The sequence below is a fragment of the Vanessa cardui genome, chromosome 15, assembly GCF_905220365.1.
Source record: "Vanessa cardui chromosome 15, ilVanCard2.1, whole genome shotgun sequence".
In the NCBI taxonomy this organism is placed as follows: Eukaryota; Metazoa; Arthropoda; class Insecta; order Lepidoptera; family Nymphalidae; genus Vanessa; species Vanessa cardui.
Window position 1 is genome coordinate 6,883,693 of NC_061137.1, and position 26,383 is coordinate 6,910,075.

General features: G+C 32.6%; 1 protein-coding gene across 8 annotated transcripts; it reads left to right on the forward strand.

Annotated features, from left to right (window-relative positions):
- The first annotated feature begins 384 nt into the window (after nt 1–384).
- Nucleotides 385–25,764, forward strand: LOC124535828 (glycogen synthase kinase-3 beta). 8 transcript variants are annotated; one of them, XM_047112191.1, is made up of 11 exons: nt 385–815; nt 10,499–10,561; nt 16,273–16,463; nt 16,737–16,820; nt 16,986–17,045; nt 19,114–19,224; nt 20,448–20,685; nt 21,582–21,679; nt 22,119–22,214; nt 25,081–25,384; nt 25,453–25,764. In XM_047112191.1, exons 1-11 carry the CDS (start codon nt 710–712, stop codon nt 25,500–25,502), a joined length of 1,401 nt encoding a protein of 466 aa, XP_046968147.1. In that variant the 5' UTR covers nt 385–709; the 3' UTR covers nt 25,503–25,764. The 8 variants fall into 8 exon arrangements, with proteins under 8 accessions (XP_046968147.1, XP_046968150.1, XP_046968151.1 ...); XM_047112190.1 differs by lacking the exon at nt 385–815 and adding an exon at nt 10,083–10,323; XM_047112194.1 differs by lacking the exon at nt 16,986–17,045 and having other exon boundaries at nt 388–815; nt 25,453–25,763.
- The last annotated feature ends 619 nt before the right edge of the window (nt 25,765–26,383 follow it).

A 26,383-nucleotide genomic window follows, 5' to 3' on the forward strand; every position in this document is an offset into this window, starting at 1 on the left:
GGTGCTACGATCCTTTTTTTTTTATTACTATTGTGATGTCATTTTATTCGTTCCTGTTCTTATAATAATTTAAATATTTTATGGACAAAAATTTTATATTGTTATTTAAGTAAATAAATGAAAATTTAATTAATTGTAACAATATCAAAAGAAAAGACAGACAATTTAAACTACGTAATACATTCTATGGCATATTTTAACTAATACATAGAATGTATTTGATGTATTTAATTATTCAGAGTTTTATATTAGAAATTATTAAACTAGAGATGAAAACGTAACATGTGAATCTATTTTTAAATATATTATTAAATAATTCGATTTAGACAGTTTTGCGTTTAACGAAACATCTTCCATTACGTCACTGATCGAAGGTCCGAATAAGATCCGAGCGAGGGCCGAAATTAGCCGAACGAACGAGCGAGCATAAAGTCTGTGAAGTCCTAATGAAACTAAAAATTTGTCGTTCACATTATTGATGTTAAATTTAAAAATCCAACAAAATGATCTTGTAAAATCGTATTAAGACACTTTTACTATAATTTTAACAATATCGTAGTGGTATAGTTTTGACTATTGAATCCCTAACTTTGTATTTCGTCGGCAAAGTGAGAGAGTTCAGTGCGAGTGCAAGCAAGGGTGGTAACGAGAAATGTGAAGTAGTATCTATGAAGTTCAGGATTCGGCCGTTTATTTTATACCTATAATAATGAGCGGACGCCCTAGGACCACGTCATTCGCCGAGGGCAGCAAATCCGTTCGAAAAACATTCGAAAATCAACCACCGAAACCATTAGGAGGAGTAAAAATTAGCAGTGAGTACCACCTAACCATTCTTTGTCGGCCATCGTGATTTCTTAGACTATGACATTTCTCTGTACTGACACTTAACTAAGGCTGGTATTAAATCGACGTAGATTTCATTTAACCCGAACATTTTACATGAAATCGATATCGATGTCGAAATGTCCCACATCATTTCAGTGTACCTATAAAATGGCTACAGCTTTTGGATTAGGTTTGCCACATAAGCCCTGGTTGTTAGGTGACAGATATCACGTCAAAATAATATTCGATCTTATAATAATTGGATTATCTTTCTGAATACGTCATTTTTCAAGTCCTAATCTCTTAAGTTATTAATTCATTACTTTTATTAATGGGTATATTTTTGTATATGCTATATAAATTAATACGTTTTTTGAGGTTACTTTTTAATGACGTAATTAAAGATAGGGCCACTAATTATATATTTTTTTCTTTTATTTCTTAGCACCTTAGCAGTTAGTGTAACTGTGTAAATGTGTTGGTATTATTTCATTGAAATCAACATATTTGTTTAAATTTCTTCAGCCAGTCTTTATGCTGAAAATCAACAATTCTTGTATTATTTTATTGATTTTCTGTAAACATTTATGTATATAATAATATAATGCTAAATTAAATTATGATAAATGTCATGGTTTAATTAACTAAATTGTTTTCATCAACTGTTGTTCATAATATAATAATTTAAGAAATAATTACTAAGAGTTAATTTTATAAAATAATAATATAAGTTTTATATTATGAGACAAAGAACTAAACATCATGCAATCATCCACTTATACAAGAAATTATTTGAGAAATCATATGACTTAGTCATTTAAAAATATAATAAATAATAATGTTATAACATACATATTATATACATATTTTATATGAAATGCAATAGTTTCTGTCATATTTCTAGTAATTCTCTTTTTATTTATTTTTTATCTTTTAAATTTTCCTTAGATACTAAAATTGTCATAAAATAAAGTGTAAACTATGCATACATGTCCCAGAAGGAAATTTTACATAGATTCAATAAAATATAATAAAACGAAAAATTATACATATATCCTTTTTCGAAGATTTATGAAAAATGAATCATGTAATTATACATTGCTTCAATACAATTAATTTCAACATTGAAATGATTAAGGTTAATTGTAAAGTTATTTATCACATTTATTTAGTGAACATATTATGGTTTTATTTATTTTATTTGGAAGACCAACAAAGCAACTCACCAATGTGAAAGAGGTGCAAACAATTTTTGTACAAGCTGAAATGGTACGTCAATTACAGGTTACACTGAGCTCCCATAGCCATTAGGCAAGATTAATATTAACTAGCTAGAGATAAAACTCTAGAGTATAAATACTTATCTTGACGTATTAAAATTATAATTATGTGAATAATACTTACAAGTTGCAACGAGGATAATCCCACAAAGCATTTATTTAGTTATTGCAGCATTAAGAAATTTATAAGCATTGAGAAACTTAGATCTACTTAGTTTAATTATAATTATTCATACTACTTTCAATCCCTTTTTTTTAAAATAAGAATGAATATTTTTCGAATATTTGACATTTCAAAAAATACTACAAATAGGTGCATATTAGATACAAAAAATACTGAAAATTACATTTCATAATATCATATCGCAATTGTCAGTAAAATAATTGAGAGCTTTCAGTAATATCTGAATTTAATGTAGATTAGATTCTCTAATATTTTGATTTCATGATTGTCATTGCAAATATAAATTTCATTCCATTTTGTAAAGTATTTCCAAACTTAAATTAACCTGATTTTTCTAAGCACGTTACTTTATTATTCATGCATATATTTTTATAGAATAGTTGTGGTATAGTAGAAAAGCATTGATTGAATTTAATTAATTTCGTGTGCATCCAGAATGAAGGTAAAGGTAGTTCGAAATTTTGCAGTTTTGTTATTATCTTTGTTCATAAATGAAAATTCATTCACATTCAATGTAATGCATGACTATTGGCCTAGTTAAATGTAACAAGCAATTATATGTTGTATTCATAATTTAGGTATTATAAAAAACTAACTAATCAGAATCCAGTTCTAGTAATATTACATTTTCATATATTTTCCTTATTTTATTATTTATGTATTGGCAAATTATCTAAAAATAGTTTGTGCGTACGAAGTCATAAAAGCGCGCGAATTGCGTGCGTACAAAAGAAATTCACCGTTGTTTGTGTCAATTGTCGTTCAGATTATTAATAATAAATAATTACCATTTAAATGAATGCAGTCAACATATTATACCATAATAGTTATAATAGACTAGCAATTTAAAGGACCTCCTTTGACTATTTTTTTTATCACTAGTTATTATTAATGAACGACACGCAGGTAAAATTGGTGTTAAATTAAATTATACAGAATTCCTGTAAAATAATTATTTTAAAAATTCTTCTTCAGCAAGCAAGTAAGTATGGGATTATGATTTATACTTTCGGTGTACTTATCGTCCTGAATTATTATGCGAGAACATGTTTCTTTGGGTGATTCGAGTAATATTTCGATATTTCACCATTTTCAAATTACTTTTCTTTTAATGCACCTAATGGTTATTTATTTAATAACAAATTTAAAGTAAGCAAGTAAAAATTCCATGTCCCGTAACGGTTAAACACCTCGTGGGGCGCGAGGTTTGCATTTTTGATAAAGTTGCAACGCAACCTTGGCGCAACGATTCATGGTTTACTAATGAGGCCGCTGTTACGATTTTAAACATTTTTGAACGTGTAAATGATTATAAACTTGTGTATTTCTATTGAAATTAAGAGTTTTTGAATCTATGATATAACTCTAACAAAAACCTTTTAACATTCAAATTAAGAAATCATAATTAATATGATATAGCAAACCGTTTAGAAAAACAGATAAAAATAATACACAAAAAAGAAGTTATTTTGACATTAATATTTCTAGACACTATAAATTATTCCCGATGATTTCATGTGATCCTCTTCAACCTTTTTGAGGAAAAGACGAACATAAATCGTAAATAATGTATTGATTTTAATTTTTAAAGAATGTCTTTGAAAGACTCCCTTAAGAAAATTAACGATCCTGTTCTATACACGTAAAATAAATAATTATTTGCATAAAAGAAATACATCCAGCTGTATTTCGATTGACGGTTTGACCAACGGTAATAATACGGTGAATCTGATAGAAATTAACTTTTGGGATTTAAAGCATCTCGTTATTTTATGAAGCGTTGATATCTTGAGCAAAACCAATCTAACTCAGTCATCGTAAGGACAAGGATTGATCTGATACCAAATAAGTCGCGTAATGATCGTGTTACTTTAGGGTTTTTAAATATGTCCTTGTTATCTTATAGGACGTTCCTCCTTCTTATTTCAAAATTAGTAATCTATTACGATTGAAAAAAATAATTGGCGATCACTGTTAGTTTTTATTAGTAGTTAACACGACCACTTGTCAACGTTATCGGGTGCGTTATCAGTGAGTGTCGGCGATCTTGCTATCTCGCGGTCGAGGCAAGAGCGCTCCATCCTGTCATTCGCGTCATAACTGTGCCAACGTACTCTCTGTTTTCGCCTTTCGCTCAGACGACCGTTCAAATTTTTGCGTCGCAGACATGGTCGCCACTACTGGTGCATGTATCATATCACGTTTTTAATATTTAGTTCGCTTAATATTATTGTGATGATATTGGACCATAATGCACTCGTACACTCGAATGTGTTACCCGGGACAAGTTCATTGATTTTTAAGTGACGTTATGTGTTATGTGACAATTTAACTTACCATATTGTTTCTTAAATTATTTCACAAACAGTGAAATAATATGATTAATTATATAGTGTGTGTCAGTGGTTTAATGTTTTGTAGAAATTATAAAGTTTGTAATAATAATGCTGCGGCGTCGAGGTACATATACGGTGAACGCTGATTCTGGGATACGTCATGGACATACTAAGACTACGGAGCTAACTACAGCTGTAACTAACCGAGTCGGTATGTTAGTAACTGTACAATTAATTAAACAAGTTAGGGATGTATGTGATCGTGATTTAACAGTACATATTCATGAGAGATGGTTACATTCTATAATGTAATTGTAACGTAATTACCAAAGTTTCGTTGCTCGAGGTTACACTTTTTTTTTGTTTATAGTGGTTAACACATCGCCTAACGTAACTTTACTTACAGAGTTTCTTCATCGTAATCTCATTTTTATTTCACGTTTAATGTTATATATTGCATTCATTTAAATCATAATTCAACAAGTCATATAAACCTTATGAAGACGTATTTTGTTTTAATTGTTGAATAAAAATAATTTAAATGAAATATAGGTGTAGGTACGATGTTATTTGAAAAGTATCAATTAAAATGATGACGATTTATAAGGATTATTAATTACGTCTTAACATACAACGTTCCATATAATATGATAAAAACGTTGTCATCACAATTTTATGACTGATATTCGAAATTATACGATACGTGTTTTTGCTTGTGATAAGATCAGATATGCTTTCAATAGCGCAGAAGATAAAATCCCTTTAACTATGTAACAATTCAACGCAGCTCGACCAACGAGCGCGTATTTAAAATGGTTGACATAATTAAGCGCCCTCCTGGTACGTCATAGAAGATCATAAATAAACCTCGTGACGCGCTATTTTAATAAATACCGATTTATAACTTCAATTAAATTTTATAAATTTATAAAAGTATAGGCTGTTCATTTACATTAAATAGGTTCAAAAAGGCGTTATTGTAGCTAATCTAAGTTCAAGTACCAATCAAAGCTGAAGAATCTCTTGACGTAAGCGTCAAGAGGGGTTACAGTACTGAAAAGATGAAAACTTTAAACAGACATTTTGTACAAATAATGAGGTTCTTTGTATTTGCCCATTATTGAGATGACTGTGGACATTTTACATCAAAATTTTCGCAATAATTTGAATTGAATTATTTACTTATTGAAATTAAAAGTCAATTAGTCAGAATTACTCCTTTCAGAATATGATTTGAAAATAACATGTTACTATATTTTGTTATTGAAAGAACAAAGTATAACGATGTATTGAATATCTATTGCATATACGTCAGTAGATACAAATATTGGCGTGTCATCATCAGCATCGGCTGCAACACATCTGTTTAAAATAATTTCAATAATTACCTCCGTGAGTTTCCTTTACATACGTTTTGCGAACTCGGAACACTGACAAATATTTAAAATTTTCATTACTCATTTTGTATGAGTGTTGCATTCTTCGTCACAAAAGACATTAGCTACAGTACGTGGAGTAGTTATATCTTTGAGTTGGATTTTTGCCTAAAAATCTTTTAAAAATTTATTTACCTAAGGTTTTTTTTTATGTTTTGTATCTAATTTATCGAGATATAAAATGAAATACAATGGATTCATGTCAAACCATCTTTGAAATTGACTTCGATATTCCTGCCAGTAGCGACAAATTATGGAGTCGACTGGGAAAATCCGAACGTTTTTTCCTATAATATAGATTATTTTCAATCATCGACCTTACTGTTGATGTTTAAATAGAGTGTATTTCCTTTTCTTTTTTCAATTTGAATCACAATTCTTATGAAATAATAACTCTGTTATTCGTATAGATATATCAATAAATACTGTATAACTTGCTGATATCATAATCTCATCACATGTCTCTGGAATATGTTGTTAAGGTTGTTTGATAAAATATATCAGTAGGCAGGTAATTGAAAAGGCAGATTATGCAGTTAAGTCTTTATGGAAATGATTAGACGTTCACAAGATTAATAATAATGAGATACTATCATTTTCAATTCGTCTTAGAGCTTAAGATTCGAGGATGTAAATAATAGTACGAGGAGTATGAAAAAAAAATACTATAGGAATAAATAGTTAGCCAAAAACATTGTTTGATATTTTAATCATCATTCGGTCTATGAATCATTGTTCTATTAATTAAAACATTACTGATCTTAATTTAAATTTGGGGCATTGGTATTGCGATGCGACGCCGCGTAGTAACTAAAAGTGCATTTTCTGACGTACGGCATGCGTCAGAGATGGTGTGACCAGTTTCTCTATTATGCGCGGATAGTGTTTCGACAACGACGCCTTGGCAGTATTAAAAAGAGACGTATGCCACACAGCCTACGCTGGGTGTCGCCTTACATTAACAATGGATGCGCCTCGGAGTGTGACTAGGAAATGAACTAGTCTTGTTACAGCATTCTGTTGAATATATAATTTTTGCCTTTAGTAGTCATGGTTACGCCCCAACATAATGTTATATAATTAATTTTGGTCATCGCTTGATGTTGAACAATGCTTTTATATTAGAATAAAAATCAATAAAAATATAATCAATATAATATTTTACTCACAATTACTTTTAAATTATTGTAAATAAAACTTAGCTCGTTTATTTGGGTTGTTAATATCAACATAATGAATTGATATTAAGTGTTTTCTTTTCTCTTAAAGTAAGTGTCAATAGCTTGGCACTCGCGACAGTTGTCTGTAGAGAGATAAACTTCAAAATCTAAAACGTCGATTAATGATACTGCGTTACCACAGATAGATCAATACGTATCTAAAAAGTGAAAGCGTATCGAAAAGCGGATACTCACGTGCTGAGAATCCTTCTAACTTCGCCAAAAGTTATAATCTAATTGTCTTATGTTTTACTTATTGCACATATATGTTTGGATGAATATAGAACGTACTTTCCACTTTCGATTTGTATGTTCATTTTTTACGATTGAGGCAGGTAGACGGGCATTTCCCCGTGCCCGGTCCATTTGTACCACCTAATGGTGAGTCTTTATCAGCGCTCATAAACGTTGTAAGAAATTGCTCCTTCTTATATTGCCAGGAACGAAACGTATGTGTCTATAGTCGCACTGCCTCATTCTTCCAATCAAAACAGTAAAGTGAAGTATGACTATGTATTGAACCCATATTCTCAAATGAAGTTCATAATTATTTTCGTGATAAAAAACGTAAATTACCTTATCTTTCGGTTGACTATAATTGTTCAATTGAATACATATTATAAAAGGGGTTGATTAAATTTAGATTTTATCTCAATTTGATATTCTGGAAAAATAATACATCAGATACAGTTTTAAATAAATTACTATAAGTACATCAGATAGAATTTTACATATTTTCTCATATTATAGAGTAATAACCTTTAGACGCGCCGAGGAAATATCTTAACATTTTAACTAAATGCTACGTTAACATGGAAAACAGCCTAAAAACTATTACATATTTTTGACGACCCTTAATCCAGTCTTATGTTACTCAAAATATAACTAGTAAATTTAAATACTACTTAAATTTTTACGAATTTAAGGAATACGTATAAATTATCAAATAGTTTTTCTGCTCACCCTACACGTTACACACAAATTCATTTGCAAAATTTCATATTATCCTTCATAGGTTAAAGCTGTCTGTCAGTGAGTTAGTCCGTGTTAGAATTTTGCTGAGTAAATATGAATTTTAAGCAGTCGAAATATATGCCTACCTCAAGAGTACTTTGTAATATAATAAATTCATAAAAATATATATTGGTATCGAATATTTTATAAATATTATAATCAATATTGTATGGACCACCATTTTTACCATTATTTAAAAAAAAGCGTTGCTTATTATTATTTTTACTCTAAAAGAAAAGAATTTTCCTTTGTCTGAATGACGTCATCTGTCACCTAAACCCGTACAATAGAATAATTACTCTAACTAAGCCTTGCGTAGGAATCTTGTACTAGTATGGTTTTCATTACTATGGGATCTTTATTTTTTGTTACAACATTATTTATGTGACATATATATCGAAAAACATTTTATTTGCTAGTAACAAATGGCTCTAGAAAACGGGAACACTTATTTTAATTCTAATTGTATTTATTTTTCTTTTAACAACTAAATATATTTCAAGTAATGTTCAGGTTTTTTTTACGTTATAATTTTAGTTTTTCAGCATCAAATAAAATTTGTTTATGTTTTTTCATAATTTAATCTATGCGATTACAAATACGATTGACTTGTCTTATTAAAAAATTTAATTATATTTTAATGTTTTCGATTTGATACTTATAAAATCGAGTTGCTTTAAATAAGAATATTAATCATCATCATAACCGGTTATCGATTCGGATCAGCACACTTAAATATAACTAGGCCACGCTGCACAAATTAATAAACTTCTGTCATTTAGTTTAAGTAATATTTATTAGCGCGCAGTATATGTATCTCTAACATTATCAGTATTAGCTGACATTGAGTTTATGTTTGATTTTTGTTTCTGCAAAATCAAAAACTCTGAACATTCCTCAGATAATGTAAGAAATGGTGAATTAAACCAGCATCTGTGTTTGGGTTACTCATAAACTTTTAGTTAAATTGTTGCTGAAATTTACATCTTATGCAAGTTGATAGTAAATAACAGCATAATAAGCTATCTCTGGTGCATTTTTTTTTTCATAAAAAGCTCTTTATCTGGTCTATTGGATGTTTCAAAGTGAATCGCATGTTTTTTTTGTATGGCATGTGGTTTTACAAGTCCATCAAAAAGGGTAATAAATTCTAAGATGATACAGCGGGTCTTTGAACTTCGTTTAGAGACGAGCTGATGCAGATTTTGTTTCTTGTCTTAACATGATAACATACTATTGCGTATTTTACTCAATCATAGATGTTATTGATCGATATTTAAGTTACCAAGAGTATTTCGTATTGCCCTGTATTTCTGAACACGAGATTCAAAATAAGTTATTGTTTTACCAGTAAATCCAAAATATATTTTACCAACAAAAAAAAATCAAGTGATTGAACTACTTAACTTGAAAGCGGTTAAATTTGTTTACGTTGTTTTTTAACGCTTGTGTGATTTAAAAATATATGACGTCACATGACTAAATTATCAGCGACAATATAAAGAGAAGAACACGCGCGCTTGCTTTGTGATACTGATCAAGCTCGACACGAATATGCCACACAGTATCATATGACGTCCACCTGATTTAATCTTTGTTCTTTCGATATATTTACATAGGTACAGAAAATATTTTTTGTTGTTGAATATGACACATCGTTTAAACGATTTACCAGCAAATACCAGAAATGCTCGCGAAATTAGAATAGTTTGTTGTCGTATGACTTTAGCGAGGCCCGAGTATAAGACGGCGGGGCGGGGTGTCACACTGTTTACCGGCAGTTTGCTACGACGCGCGCTCGCGTGCGATCCTCCGTCAAACTGGAGTTTCCCGGTGGCCCAGTATGTTTGGACACTTTAAGAGTTACCGACGGTCCCGCGACTATGGCCCTGCGGCCGGTGAGCGAGGTTGCTGCCCGCTCCGAGCCTTCGCTGCTACGTTTACTTGACACAGACAAAAGCGGCCAATTGAGCCGTGCGCGTGATCGCCTTTCTTCTTTTTGTAAGAAATTGCGGCGTTCCATCAGTGAGTTTCGCTGTGTCCGTATAAAAAGTAAAAAATGAAAGCCAGTCGGTTATCGGTTCACCTATCATGCCTACATCTGTATCATTCAACCATCATGATGTTCATTGACTGTCTCATACATGTATGTCCATTTCAGTGTTCTAATGTTGCTTTTGTATTTTGCCGTGGCACACAGGCGACGTGGATACACCTAAAAAGACCGAGCTGGCTTCGGAAAAGAAAACTGCCGCCTCGCATCGTAAGTGCTAGAGATGTGGCGCACAAATTAGCTCGGCTATAGTTTTTTTAGTTAAATCACATTTTTCCAAATTTTTTATTATTTAATCGCATTGTATGGAGGTAATAATCCTTCAAATATTGATTATTTATGAGGCAAATTTAATGGAATCATCCTATTTAAGGATTATTACCTGAATCCGTCTTAAGGTCATTCTCATCATACACCTAATATATCTTTTGTTTATGTGTTTGTGTGTAAGTGTTCAGTAGCTTAATTTGTATTGGATGTTGTTTTTGTTTTACTTAGATAATATAACATCAGGTTATTTTCATAATTTTCATTTAAAGAATAAATTACTTACTACAATATTTCATATTTAAGTGTCGTATTTAGTATACATTAAACCACATTTTTAGTGATAGTAAATTTTTCGATGGACAGACGTAGATTAAATTTATCTTATCGAAAATATTTAATCATGGTAAGAATCCTACATCTTCAATATATTTTTGTCTTAATATTATTTACTCAAATGCAAAATCAGAAAAGAACCAAGTAGGCAGTTGCTAGATTACGTATCTCAATCAAAACGGAGGATTGTGGGTTTAAACTCAGGTTGATGAAAAGCACTACGTTTAAATGTGCTTAGTTTTTTTAAACGTTCTTTGGTAAAGAAAATTTTCGTGAAGAAATCATTAATTGAATTCTTCCTCATACGTAACAACCAAAATGTAAGCGCAACGTGATACAATAAACTCCCAACATTTTCCTCAAGAGTAAATGAGGCTTTTGTCCAGCAGTGGAATATTTAAAGGTCGTTTGCTTTGTAAAAGAGAAAAAAATACAAATATATATCAACTGTTCGTAAAAAGTAGTAGAAGGAAATTAAATTAATTATATCTTTTGTTTATTAGTTAAACGAATACGTTTCCACCATTATAAACATTTTAATGTAGTTTTTAAAATAATTAGTAAGTATGTAATTTTTTTTCTACTTTGTACGTACTTAAAGTGATTTTTAAAATGAATATCTTGACTCGCATATTCCATATGTTCGAGTTCTATATAATATTTTATTTAAATAGTAAGGTGACTTTAAAAATAAAATATTTGTTCACCTCATATATAGCATTCGTTTGAAAAGTGTCACCGAAATTTCAATTCGGTAGTTACAGTAGCGTACTAATTTGACAGATTTATTTTAACAAAAGTATGTATGTTTAAAATAAACGTTTTGTATAAACGATGATTGTCGAAGTCCAAATAGCCGACAATAGACAGTAGTTAAACAATAAGCATGAATCATATGTGATACAAGGGACGAGGAAAGGGCTAGAGTTCAGAACCCTAAAAAAAGTAAAGTTTTGAAGCAAGCAGCTAATATGGCATTCACCTTCTCATTTTCAACTTCAAATGCACAATGAAGATACTAACAACATTAACGGTATTTCATGGGAAGGACAGTATCGGATATACGAGTTTTGATTTGTTCATACACTTTTTTTTTTTTTCTTGAAACCAGAATTATCCGGTTAAAAGGGGTATAGATAGTATTGAAAGTCACGCTCACTTGTATCCTGTATATATAAAACATTATATATTTATGGATGTGAACTTAAAAGTATCCACTTTGTAGGTCAATAGCGAACTCCCAGAGGCTTTGAAAAGATAGACACGCATTCATCCAATTTTATAAACGTTAAAGTTTTAGTTGCGCATTTTTATTAAAAGTGTCAATTCAAATAAAAACACTATTGAAGAAAATAATTTCTTTAGTAAGCCTATTTTATTACTAAATATATCTGTTTGTTTGTCTATGTTTGTCGATGTCTCGTTAACTTGAGGGCATGGTTTCCATCAAAGTCGAATTGAAAGACTGCAGCCACACCCTTAGCAACTCTTATTGACGCAAGCCCACCGTCCTTACCCTTGTTTATCATCATGTTTATCTAATGTACTTTATTCCCTTTATAGCGGCTCTGAAAGGTTACCTAATCTTGCATTTCTAAGTGTAACGTTAATAAGACTAAATGTTGTGCCGCCGTGTGATGTGGTTTAATTCAATTGCTATAATCTCCTTACGGCGATGGTTAGTGTCTGGTTATGTATTTAAATCAATTTCTTGTGTATTGATTTCGAATAGTGCCACGTATATTTTAAAATTATAAACGCATTGACACGTTATTATGATACATAGAAGAAAGGTAACTAAATGAATAGATTCTTTCTAAAATAATGAAAGCACCAAATAATTATTTTGGCAAGTTAAAAAGCGAATCGAATAATTTTTATGCGCCGGTAGGAAAAGTTAATATAAATGTATTTTGTACATACAATTAATTACGTACGTCAACTATGAGTAATAATTGTTTTGTTGCCTAAGCTATACAATTGTGATTGAAATTCTTCACTACTCGTAATTACTCCGATTTTCAGAATTTCAAATTTTGAGAAATTAATCTAATTTGTTTGTGTTTTTGTTGTGTTTGTGAGTGGATAGCTTATATTTTATGACCTTTGGTTCTGCTTTCTACTAATATATTAAAATGATTTCGGTTTTTTGTTAAAATGTTTGTTTATATAATTATATATATAAAATATATTATGGTATTACATACAGAGATGGGTATAGCGTAGTGTCATTCTATTCTATGTTCTATATATAGTATTTGAAGATATGAATCAAAATCCTCTTTATTTCGTCTGTTCTTAATTTAATGTAAAACTACCATGCATAGCAAGCAATTACCAATGAAATAAACAATGCCTCAGTTACCTCCAAAATCATACTGTTGAAAGAAGGTTGTAGAAAAGTCATTCTCCAATAGTGCACTATGTTTGTGTGAATAATTAATGATTTTTTTTTAACAAGCTATATAAAAGCAGTTAACACAATAAGTGGTTAGGCATCTAATGAAAAATCAATAATATAAATATTATATAATTTAATATTATTGATTAAAATGACATCAGTTCATGGATCAAGAATATGTTTTTAATGTAAAATCATAATTATGAAAAGTACAACTAATAATGTGTAACTACTGGAACAAGTAGTCTTAGTAATAAACTAAAGTCGGCTATTCCAATGCGACAATTTTCGCACCATTAAATTTGTCGTGAAAACGTTTCGTCGCTTTACTCATCCATATCGGTCATATAGGTTTGCAAAGTAAATAGTAAAGTATATACTAAATCGATTTTATGCAGTCAAGTCGGTCAAGAAGTATTTGATGTCCTCTTGTAAACCATTCAAATGAAAACAATATTTTAAAGCGTGATTTTCGCCCCGTACCTAGTAACGATTAACATTATCTACACACTATATTTTTATAAAATTTTATAATCTTCATTTACATATATATTTCTTAAATGCTAAAGGCAAATTAGGTCAGTTAATTAAAAACGTAGGTATATAACCAATTAATTGGCGCGATATATTTTTTTATTGAATAGTATCGATTAATTATTTAATTGCTTTGTAATTAAATATATCACAAAATAATTAATGTTTTTCACTGATTCTTCTTTCAATTTTCAAGCATTCTTTATAAAATAATTTTGCTATTCGCTTGTATAGGGATCATTTTGAAATAGATAACTCAAGTAAATAATGCTTCCATACGATTTACTTTATATACATAAAGTATTTGCAAATTTATAAATTGAAATTCTACCGCGTAATAACAATTAATGTTTATGTTAGACTAACTTCCAGTCAGGCTTTAAATAGGGTAAGTGAAAAATAAACATTCGGACGTTTTTGCATAATGAGAAGTATTGTAAAGAATGATTTGAATTTTGGCTTTGTCCGTTGTAATGACTATAAAAAATAATGTCTGTCGTTTTTTGTTCTTTGGCAGAGTATTTACATCAATTTATGACATTCGTCTTGAGATTATTGGTTACTACTGTATTAATTATATTGGTAACTGTTGTCTTATATTAATTAATATTTAAATTTCCCCATTCCCTGTTTTTGTGTACGTACTTAAATAAATCTAAATTGTTCAAAATTTATATGTCGTAGTATACGGTACTACAAGATGTGTAAAAGGTAGATTCGTTATTTTAAAGTTTTCATTGAATTATAGATTAAAGTGCTAAAAATATTCTTAAACTAAGTAGGTACACCTAGCGTTTCATATTGATATTTTGGTCCCTAACAAATTGACCGCTGTTCCGTGAACATGCGTGCCTTTTAACGCTGTGTCCACGTTCGTAGCTATATAAAATGTAATTTATTGGTTTTCGGATAACAAAATATTATTTTGGTCACGAAACCTTTTTTAAATATATTTTTGTATACTGTTATTATCTATATTTTAAACATTACAACACATTATGCCTGCGTAAAATATGTTCGCTAGCGTTTCAGAAAAAGTAATTCTTATCAATCATAATATTTCATTTTACGAGTTAAATTATATGTTTTTATGTATTACCAAAACATGATATTAACAAATATAGTGACTAAAGAACATGAAATATGACTTCCGCGCAATAAATAAAACTATACTTTTAAAAGTACATCGTCTTTACTTCTTTGTTGTGCATTTCCTTTGAGTTTTACGAATATCGTCGATCATCGTGAAACGTCACCGTGTCAAAATAATATACGTTTATAGTGTTGCCAGTTTTATTTGAATATTTCAAACAAAGGATTTAAGTATTGGTACGTACTACGTACTGATTTAAAAGGTGTAGCATTTTTTTATTAGTAAATCGTTTTTTATGTAAACTTATAGCATTTTTTTATTAATGACGGGAGGCCGTTCTCGATGGCCTTTTTCTTGTCATATTGTATTTTAAAATTGTTCTTACAGTATTTTTCGTTATTTAAATTAAATCGTGTTTTTAATTATTTCAATATTATAAAAATGATGGATAAAATTATGTATCTTAAAACAAGTTTAAGTAACATAAATAGTGATATCAAATTTGAAGGTAATTTTTAGCTTCTGGAGTTGATGTAAATATCTTATACTACTACTATTGAAATTATTAAGTAAAATTAAATTAATACATTGGGTTGAGATTTGCATAATTTAAATCGATTAACAATTTTTTATCGTAACTTGTATACAATATTGTAAAAGGAATTTGAATTTTCAATCTATTGTAATGAATGTAAACAACAAATACAATTAGTACAACCTAGACAAGAGTGATAATTGAGGTAATTATAACTGCCATCGCTGTTAGTTACATCTTTCTACGAGATAACAAATGCTCGCCAATGTTTAGTTTAAAAATATCTTTATTATAACCAAAATAATGTATGCATTAATAGTGCACCAAATTTATTAAAATTATTTACTTGACACATTTTATCAAAAATGATTATTCACATTCATTTCTTCATATGTATATTGAACGACTGTTTGAAATTAGCTGTCATTCTATTTTTTTAATATTAAACAATTAATATTTAAATCTTTTTGTAATATTTTAAGAATTTTCTCCTATTTTAATATAAGTTAGTAATTTACCGTGTTCTTTATTAGTATAATAGATCTTTGTGTTTAATTGAATTTAAAATATTCTTGAGTCTTTTTGAATCTCATTGTCATGTTACAAAAACATATCTTTTAGAGTAAGCGGTATATTGTATGGGGTATTGTAATTTACATACTATATATGCCTTCAATGGAATATTTAATTTCATAAATATGAGATGTCAATTATTTACATGTGTTATAGATATTTATTAAAATACTCTTTTTCAGGCAAGGACGGCTCGAAGGTGACGACCGTGGTAGCGACGCCGGGGCAAGGCCCCGACAGGCCGCAGGAGGTGAGCTATGCCGACATGAAGCTCATCGGTAACGGCAGCTTCGGCGTCGTCTACCAGGCCAAGCTGTGCGACACTGGCGAGCTCATTGCCATCAAGAAGGTGCTCCAGGACAAAAGGTTTAAGGTTAGTGGAATATTAGAAGTCTACATCGAGATCTTCAAGATACGTTTAGTTATTACTTTCTTTGTTTATTAAGTGTGTACGCTGATTTGTATGTAGGTACAATACTAGAGATATTGAAAATTAATCTTTAATAGTACACTATTGTACTAATGAATCACCCACTAAAGTAATCATGCATTTGAATTATAATGTGATTCGACGTACGATGAAATGAGTCTCACGTGTGTACGATACGTATGTTTAATATGTTTTAAATGTTCAACCCAATTACAGAACCGAGAGCTGCAAATCATGCGACGACTGGAGCATTGTAATATTGTCAAGTTGAAATACTTCTTTTACTCAAGCGGAGAAAAGGTAAATCTGAATTGACAAATGTCTTGCATTTATTAACAACAAGTACCTACTGATATATATGTTAAATTATGGTTAAATGAATACCATTATTTATGTTGTATACCATGTGATGCTTATAGTTCCATTAATGAGAGTATGTTATTTGTATGTTTTATTTGGGGAAAGGTGGCAGTGCCCGACGCAGTTAGCTCTCTGCTAAACGCAATGCAGTCTCTAGAAGTCGCAGTATGTCTAATGAACAAATAAGATTATTAAGCTAGTGTGCTAACGCACATATAGGTCAAACTTTTGGCAAAGGTTACCGATTTACATATTTCATTGATCATCTCACACTTGCGTACCTGAATTAGTAAAATATCGGTCGGTGACCTACGAAACCTTGTGCGGTTGTGTGTTGATGCAACTTTGTTATCGAGAGCGAGTTCTAATCACGTCATCAGCCATGAGCTTTTGTTTTAAATCGATTGAGGCTCGATACTGCCATTATCATGATCGTATGTTTTTTTACCATCAAAATGTTCTTTAGAAACTTGAGTTCCGCTTGAGTTTTGTGTTTTGTTATTTGGAATAGTTTAAAGATTTCATTGCCATTTATGCATTTTTAATTTGATGTCAACTGTTACTGCAATGTCGGTTTTTATATGTTCAACGTCACTGAAACGGTAGACAACGTTCGCACTCCATCAGCGACTACATAGTTGAGCTTAGGTTAAAGACACACAAATGTATGTTATAACATTCGCGACTCAAATATAATCCCATAATATCAAAATATGCAAAACTAATCGCTTCAATAGTGTGTTGTAATTGTGTCAATACTAATGTTAGGAATTACTAACCTCGGATTAATACTACCGACAATTTTGACACGTGGGTGGTATTAACTACAAACTTTATATAATATCGTTCTCTAAGTTTAATACTTGATAGATAATAGAATAATTACTGCAACTTAGTTTTAAAAATTTGAATATAATTATAATAACCTTGTCTATCACTAAATCGTGAGAACTTAAGTCTTAAATTATTCCTCCATATTTAACTAAAACATAATGGTTATAAAATATATACGTATTTATCACTTTAACTTAAAGTTGGTATGATCACAACATAGTTATATTATTTAAATTCTTTGATAAACTTTGTAATTAAAATATCACTCGAAGGGTGTTAACATGGTTTTGTATATATTTCTGGATCCATTTACATATTCAGTAGAAGCCGATATCTTTATTGCTTATTGCTGTTTAAATAATATTAAGTTATTATTTATAATTTAAGCATAAAATATATATATATTTATTTTCTAGGAAATATTCGACTTCACACCATATTAATACATAACATGAATATAATCAATGTATCAAAACAATGTAATACAAGAGTCACGTTATTAGTTCAAGGTCAAGACTCAATCCTTAGTTGTTTCTTTGAGTTCCAAACGCCAAAAACCTTTGGACGTGAGCCAATTTAGTCTGTCAGTTATTATCTACGCGCTACATTCAATTTGTTTTTTTTTTTCATTTAAAGGAGTTACGATTTAGCAAATGTTACAGAATAATACCTAATGTTTTTCTCAATAGATGAAATAACAAATAGCTTTTGTCTTATTTTAAGCCTTGCAATAACAATATATGTGTAACTTATAATTGGCGTTTCAGAGGTTTAAAACACTTGGTTTGTATTAGTCTGAATTAAAATTCTTTCTGTCTTGTCTTTGCGTATACAGAATATTGGAATACTGTTTAATCCTATTTCTAGAGGTCTATAGACTTACTCTACAGTCTATACGGAGTTGAATATGGATAATTGTTAATAATGAAAGTGGGTAAGAGAACTATTAAAGTAAATTTGCTTTACTAGTTTTTTTTCTTTTCTTTGTATTATGACGTAAATATATTTTTGCTTTACTTAGATGTACAAAGCTTAGAAAAAAAAAATATGACCAACGGCACAATGACTCTTGGAATTGTAATGTAATATATGTATTAGTTGAAGCCATTTTGTATATTTTTTTTATTCATAGCATACAATTTTTTATTGCATTATTTAATAAATTATAATTTATTTATATATATTCGCTTATGTAATTTATAATGACTTATTATTAAGAAGGCGTAAAATACTTTCTAAAACTTTCACATTCATATTTTACATTATGTTTGTATTTAGATTTAGTTTGAACTCACTCGTTGCTAAACCTAACCAATATTTGGTTTATTAAAATCCGATCCAAAGAATAAAGTATTTTGTTCATTAGAACGATGATAATAATGTTTGATTTTGTCTGCAGAAAGATGAAGTGTACCTGAATTTGGTGCTGGAGTATATACCAGAGACAGTGTATAAAGTTGCACGTCATTACGCCAAAGATGAACAAACCATACCCATTAGTTTTATAAAGGTAAGTTTGTAATGACTCGCAGGAAAAACCTAAGATCGTTTAAACGTTGGATTGAGACAAATATTGTTTTATTTCCTTAACATAAGCGCGGAGGTCAAACTACTTAAATTAATAATGCGTAATAATAAGGAAAAAATGTGAATGTAATTTAAATAATATAATTTTATGATTAAAATATGCGATTGCTTGTAATGACATAAGTTAACATTTTTTTTTATTATGAAATATGTAGGCGTGCAGTCAAATTTGCTAACTGGTGATAAGTGGTCACCATCATCCATAGACTTTTACATGACACATTTCACTGTTAATTAAATCAAATCCTTAAGCAAAGTGGGTATTTGGCAAGCGATTGTATTGTTTCTCCTGCAGACTCACTAGACTGGAATATTTCTTATATTTGGTTTACAGCAAATCTTTGATTATCAGAAATAAGTTAACGTTACTTGTCTAAAACAGATGTATAAAATAGACATAATATAGAGATTTTGAAACGTTTAACTTGAATTTTTAATTTTCCATAAAAAAATATAATTTTGAATGAAAAAAAAGTTCGATTTCCCTAAATTTATTTTACCGTGGATTAATTATCGCATAAATGTAAACCCAACCTATACCTAACCCTCAGATAGATAGGACAGTAACTCTTGTAAAGAGGACAACCATATTGTAATATAAGTTTTGGTAGATAAATTTAAGAACTGATAATTATATTGACATTACATCAAATTTTTGGTAATGATACAGAATATGAATAATGTTTGCCTATTAAGCATCTTAAATTAAAATAACTTATAAATAAATATATTCACTTAAATAAGGATCGCAATGAAAATTTCAAAAATGTGTTGGTGTAAATGTTTTGGAGTCGAGATGGCCCAGTGGTTCGAACGCGTGCATCTTAACCGATGATTGCGTGTTCAAACCCAGGCAAGCACCACTGATTCATGTGCTTAATTTGTCTTTATAATTCATCTCGTGCTCAGCGGCGAAGGAAAACATCGTGAAAACACCTGCATGTGACAAATTTCATAGAAATTCTGTCACATGTGTATTCCAACCCGCATTGGAACAGCGTGGTGGAATATGTTCCAATCCTGAAAGGGAGAGGAGGCCTTAAGCCCAGCAGTGAGAATTTTACAGGCTATTGTTGTTGTTGTTGTTGTAAATATTTGATGTGGTGCGATCGATGTCGTGTTTGAGGTTCGTCCGTTTCCTTCCAGCTGTACATGTACCAGTTGTTCCGAAGTCTCGCGTACATCCACTCGCTGGGCATCTGCCACCGGGACATCAAGCCTCAGAACCTGTTGCTTGACCCGAAGACGGGCGTTCTGAAGCTGTGCGACTTCGGGTCGGCCAAGCACCTCGTTCGCGGCGAGCCCAACGTGTCCTACATCTGTTCGCGGTACTACCGCGCGCCCGAGCTCATCTTCGGCGCCATTGACTATACTACGAAAATTGGTGAGACGCTCTAACTTACTCTTTGTAATACACGTCACGAGTTAAGCCATATTGCGTTTAGTATTAACTAGCTTTTGCCCGCGACTTCAGGTTCGTCCCGTCTAGTCTAGTAATCGCTTCGTAAATAATCCATTATTTCTCGTACAAAGTAAAAGATAAAAAATGGTTATTGTGGGTTATTACTAAGTGATAAACATATACCATCACGGACTTTTTTGTAGACCTTTTTAAGTTGTACAATACTGTAGTACATTGTTTTGATCTATCTTGTAGGATTCAGTCAGAGTTTGCAATGTAAGCGCAAAAAATGTGTTTTTTTACGACTTAACATAGAAACCTCAAAAATTGTAGCCTATGTGTTATTCTGATGTATAAGCTATATTGTGGTAAAGTTTCATTCAAATCCATTCAGTAGTTTTTACATGAAAGAGTAACAAACATCCATACATACAAACTTTCGCCTTTATAATAGTAGTAGGATTGAGTCACAGTAGATATGCATGGATTAATTTAAAAATGAATATGTGACAAGTGCGCTATGTATGCTTAGATCTTAAAAATTACGCAACACACACCAATAGGTAGAGTGATTCGAGAGAAAGGTTTTTGTATATAATATATGGACAATGTAGTAAAGAAACACTGATAATTTGAGAGATTTCTGATTTGATGTAGTAAACAAACAAATTCTGTAGAATATTTAGTATCAGTACTGCACCCGTGCGAAGCCGGGGCGGGTCGCTATATAGAGGCACGTCATCACACACTGGGCATGCTAAATGTTGACCTAGGGAAATATTAGGGTATTTATCAATTGTGTCAAATAATTTTCTTTCTCAGGATGTCAATTATATAGTAAAAAGGCAAGCGAATAACGAATGATGTAATGCTTACAGACGTATGGAGTGCGGGCTGCGTCGTCGCAGAACTATTGCTCGGACAGCCGATATTCCCCGGAGACTCCGGTGTAGACCAGCTCGTTGAAATTATCAAGGTCTGTACATTTAAACTAATATAAATATATAAATAAATATTAGACAACATCACATACATTACTCTGATCCCAATGTAAGTAGCTGAAGCACTTGTGTTATGGAAATCAGAAGTAACGACGGTACCACAAACACCCAGGCCCAAGACAACATAGAAAACTAATGGTAATCTACATCGACTCGGCCGAGAATCGAACCCGGGACCTCAGAGTGGCGTACCCATGAAAACCGGTGTACACACCACTCGACCATGGAGGTTGTCAAAACTGCATTTATATATCGTTTTATATATTATTTAAATTTAATGTTTCGTGTAAAATACAAATTCGATTCAATAGACCTTGGCCAGTAAAAACGTAAGTATAAAAATACATGCAATGTTATGATTAAAGCGCTGATTTTTAATTGATCTAATATCGTAATAATATGTCCTTCGAACAGGTTCTAGGTACTCCAACTCGAGAGCAAATACGCGAAATGAATCCAAACTACACAGAATTCAAGTTTCCACAAATCAAAAGTCATCCCTGGGCAAAGGTAACGCGTCTGTTATGACACATCGTTATACCTCCTACTCTATGATTAATGCGACAATTCATGGCATTATCTAATCGATCGATATTATATTTATGCTATTTATTATATCAATTATATATGTATCTATCACATGCTCCTTCTGTTTCAACACGATGCACAAACGAGATTAGTATAGTACGAAACAACTTAGATGTCGCATCGGCAAAATTCGTAAAACCGATTACATCCGAATTAAGTACGCTACCCCAAATTATCAATATTTATTTCTCATGCGAATATGATCTTTGCACAAACGTAATAACTTGTAATATCATATGACCTAATATATTCGTCAATTTGACGCGTCGATTTACATGCACTTGCTTTCTCTGACGCGTGAATCTATAGCGACGAATAGCGTCGAATGGCGCGATAGGGAGCTATTTTTATTGGTTGTGTAAATCGGCAGTAATCGGTTTTATTTTCATTCCATTGCATTTTCCGATGCTACATCTAATTTGTGTCCTACTATAAATACATTCATAACGGGGCAGTAATAGAAGTTGACAACGGTAGATGTCTGACGATAACGCCCAATGGTTGCAGCTAATGTTGGAGAGACTGACGATGCCCAAGTCTGCCACTGACCATCAGCGTATACGAGTAAGATTACGTTCTCTAAACGAGCTCTCGGCAATCACATCACGCGGACCACTAAATAACTAAATTGCTTCGAATATTGACAATTCCTTTTAATTATCTTAATTTAAAGCTATAGAGGAAACGTTTTTATTACCAAGATAGTGACATGTCGCTATACTTTACAAATTTCTTATAAATAATAATGTAAAAATATGAATGTTTAGTATAAATCAGTGGCCCGCGAACTAACGGTTGCCGAGCGCTGTACTCCACGAACTAAGTGCCTTCTTTATATGCCACATACATTTAATTGCGTACCCGTTTTGGAAATTGTATCTGATGTCACATGGTTACACTAAGGCTTTTTACGGATGAGTCTCATTAACGAACGGCGAGTTATCCTTACTAATAATATAATGTGAAAGTTTCGTTGTTCTATAATTTTGTATCCTGCTTTCACGAATCAACGCTTAACCTTGTATTTAAAAATGATACTATAATAAATACGGAAAGTACTCACAATGCCGCGGACGTTTTATGACGGTTGAATAATAGTTCCTATTAAACAATTTTTAAGTGAATTTTCATACAAAAAGCGATAACGTTTCTTTCTTCCGTTTAAACATGCAATTTCTAAATTTGTAGTAGGGCTATATGCTTGCCGCTCTGGGTAGGTACCGCCCACTCATCACATATTCTACCGCCGAACAATAATAATTGTCATTGATATGTTCTAATTTGAAGATTGTGATATAACATCCCAGTTCCCAATGTTGGTCGCGTATTGCTGAAATAAGGGTGGGTTAATATTTCTTACAGTTCCAGTGCAATGTCAAAACGGCCCAGCCAATCTGCCAGTCTGCCAAACTATTGAAAAGTAGTCGAGACTTTATATTATTGCAAAACTATTAAATTTTTTGATGCTCTATTGAATTTTTATAAACGTCAGCTATCCTAATTAAATAAATCATTATCATTACATAGTATAAAACAAAGTTGCTTACCGCGGTCTGTCCCTATGTATGCTTAGTTCTTAAAAATTACGCAACAAATTTTGAAGCGGTTTTTTTAGAGATAGGTTGATTGAAGAGGTAGGTTTATATGTATTATAGATGTATAATATAGTAGAGAATTACTAAAATCTGTGATTGTAAGACATTCTGCAGTATATTTAGCATCAGCATTGAAACCGTGCGAAGCCGGGTCGATTCGCTAGTTTTCAAATAATTCTTAGTATTAACAAAATGCTAATTTTAATACAAGAGCGGACTGAGTGAGTAAAGTGTATTTCTCTGTTCACTTTGACGTTAGATTTTGTTTCTATATAAAGAATACGTATAATTAAAAATAAACGTGTTTTTATTTTAATATGAGTGGCGTGATTAAAACTCGTTTTGTTAAATCGTATTGCTTTTTGACATGTCTTGATAGTTTTTAGCATTTTAAACGAAGGCATTTAGTATTTTTGTTCGCATTATAAGCAATAATATTTCGAAATACTAATGTCCATTTAATAAACGAATACTATTTATATTTTCTTTGTAAAGTAATGCGAATAAATTTGTCGGTCGGTTCAGAATTACAGTCGGCATGAGTTAACTAGAGGTCACGACTAATTCGTTTAAAACAATATTTATAACTCATATATTTTCGTACTGTTTGTTGGTGTTCAGTGTGCATACTTGCCAGTGCTAAGAATGCAGTGTTTCTGTCACAAATATGCTAGTCTAAGCGGCACTCCATCATCATGACGACGACATCAGTCAACGGCTTATTCATTTTATTCTAACCATTAACATTGTACATAGTTTTGCTATCATTTATATTATTAGATTTCATTGCGTTTAGCGCTGAAGGTGAACATCGTCACAAATCTGCATGTATCGAAAAAAACCTGGGTTATTTATCCGCCTATCCGCCGTGCAGCAGCGTAGTGGAATAAGTTCCAAACCCTTTAAGTTATCCTTTACAGGAGAGGAATCTCAGCAGTCGGACACAGGCTGTAACTTCAATTTTCATTTTTCTAACCTATTTTTTATATTAGAATGTTGTAATTTTTTTATAACAAAATTAATTATTCAATTGCTTGACTATGCCTTATTTGCAAAAGTTCATGCAGAGATACTCAAATAAACAGATAAAAGAATATGAAAATAGTAAAATTTTCGATCGTCGGTAGCTCTGACGCTCGGTATAGTTATAACCTTTCAAGCGTTTATTACATAACTGACCCGCGGCGCGGCAGGTGTTCCGCGCGTGCACGCCGCCGGACGCCATCTCGCTGGTGTCGCGCCTGCTGGAGTACACGCCGGGCGCGCGCCTGTCGCCGCTGCAGGCGTGCGCGCACAGCTTCTTCGACGAGCTGCGCGAGCCCAACGCGCGCCTGCCCAACGGCCGCCCGCTGCCGCCGCTCTTCAACTTCACGGACTACGAGCTCGCCATCCAGCCCTCGCTCAACGACTTCCTCAAGCCGCGCGCCGCGCCCGCGCCCGACGCGCAGCCGCCCGCCGCGCCCGCCGCCGCCGCCGCGCCCGACCACGACGCGCCAGGTGCGAGCCCCGCCGTGTAGCCGCCCGGCTGCCGAGTCGCACTCTCTACATGCTAACGTTTGCGGCAGGCGAGAACGCGGCGAGCGGGCCCAGCGGCGGCTCCCCGGGCGCGTCGTAGACGGCGCGCGCGCCGCGCCCCGCCCCGCCTCGCCCCGCATCCGACGGACTCTCGTCTCCCTCGCCCCCCGCGCACGTAGAGTCCTCCGCCCGCCCCGCCGAACCGACCCGATGCGACGGCCTGCGCTACTCGAGCCCGATGCCCCCGCTCGCGCCGGCGAGGGAGTAGCGACGACCGCTCTCGGCGGCGGCGGGCCGGGCCGGGCCGGGACTGACCGGGTCGGGCCGGGGCGACGGTCGCGTCGGATCGCGTAGCGCCCGCAGTGCTCGCTGCGAGCTTCCAGCATTCAGGCGCTCCCCGCTCTTAATCGAGAGTGGTCGTATGCTATTTAGTGATAGTACTTTTCGTGTTGGCCATCGGGAAAATTAAATGCATAATAGGTGTTTTCGGCGAGTAATCGTGTGATACTGTAGTGTAATTGTCGATAAAGCTTGAGCTGTCGTAGTCGGTAAGAAGGGTAAATCCACTGTAGAATCTAAACCGTCGCAATGTGATTACTTTGTACTTTTGTAAGCTCAAATTCTTTCCTCGTGTATATACCTTAACGCTGCGTTTTAAAAAATGATTAACGACAGATCAAAGTCTCGGTAATTTGTATATTACCATTTATTAAATCGTGTAATATTTGAATATTTATCATCTTTTCCCTAAAAGGTCAGCAATTTAAAACTTCTTTTAACCCTCATATACAACAAAAGTAGTCACATGCTTGTTTCACGTAAACCACCTATTAAGGTAGCCACATGATATAGCGTGGATCGTAACTTTGCTTGGGCCGTATAATCAGTAGGAAACTTACAGTAGCGCATTAGAATATTTACTAAGGGAACGTATTCCTGACTTGCGATACGTGTACGCAGCGTACGCCTGATATTGCATAT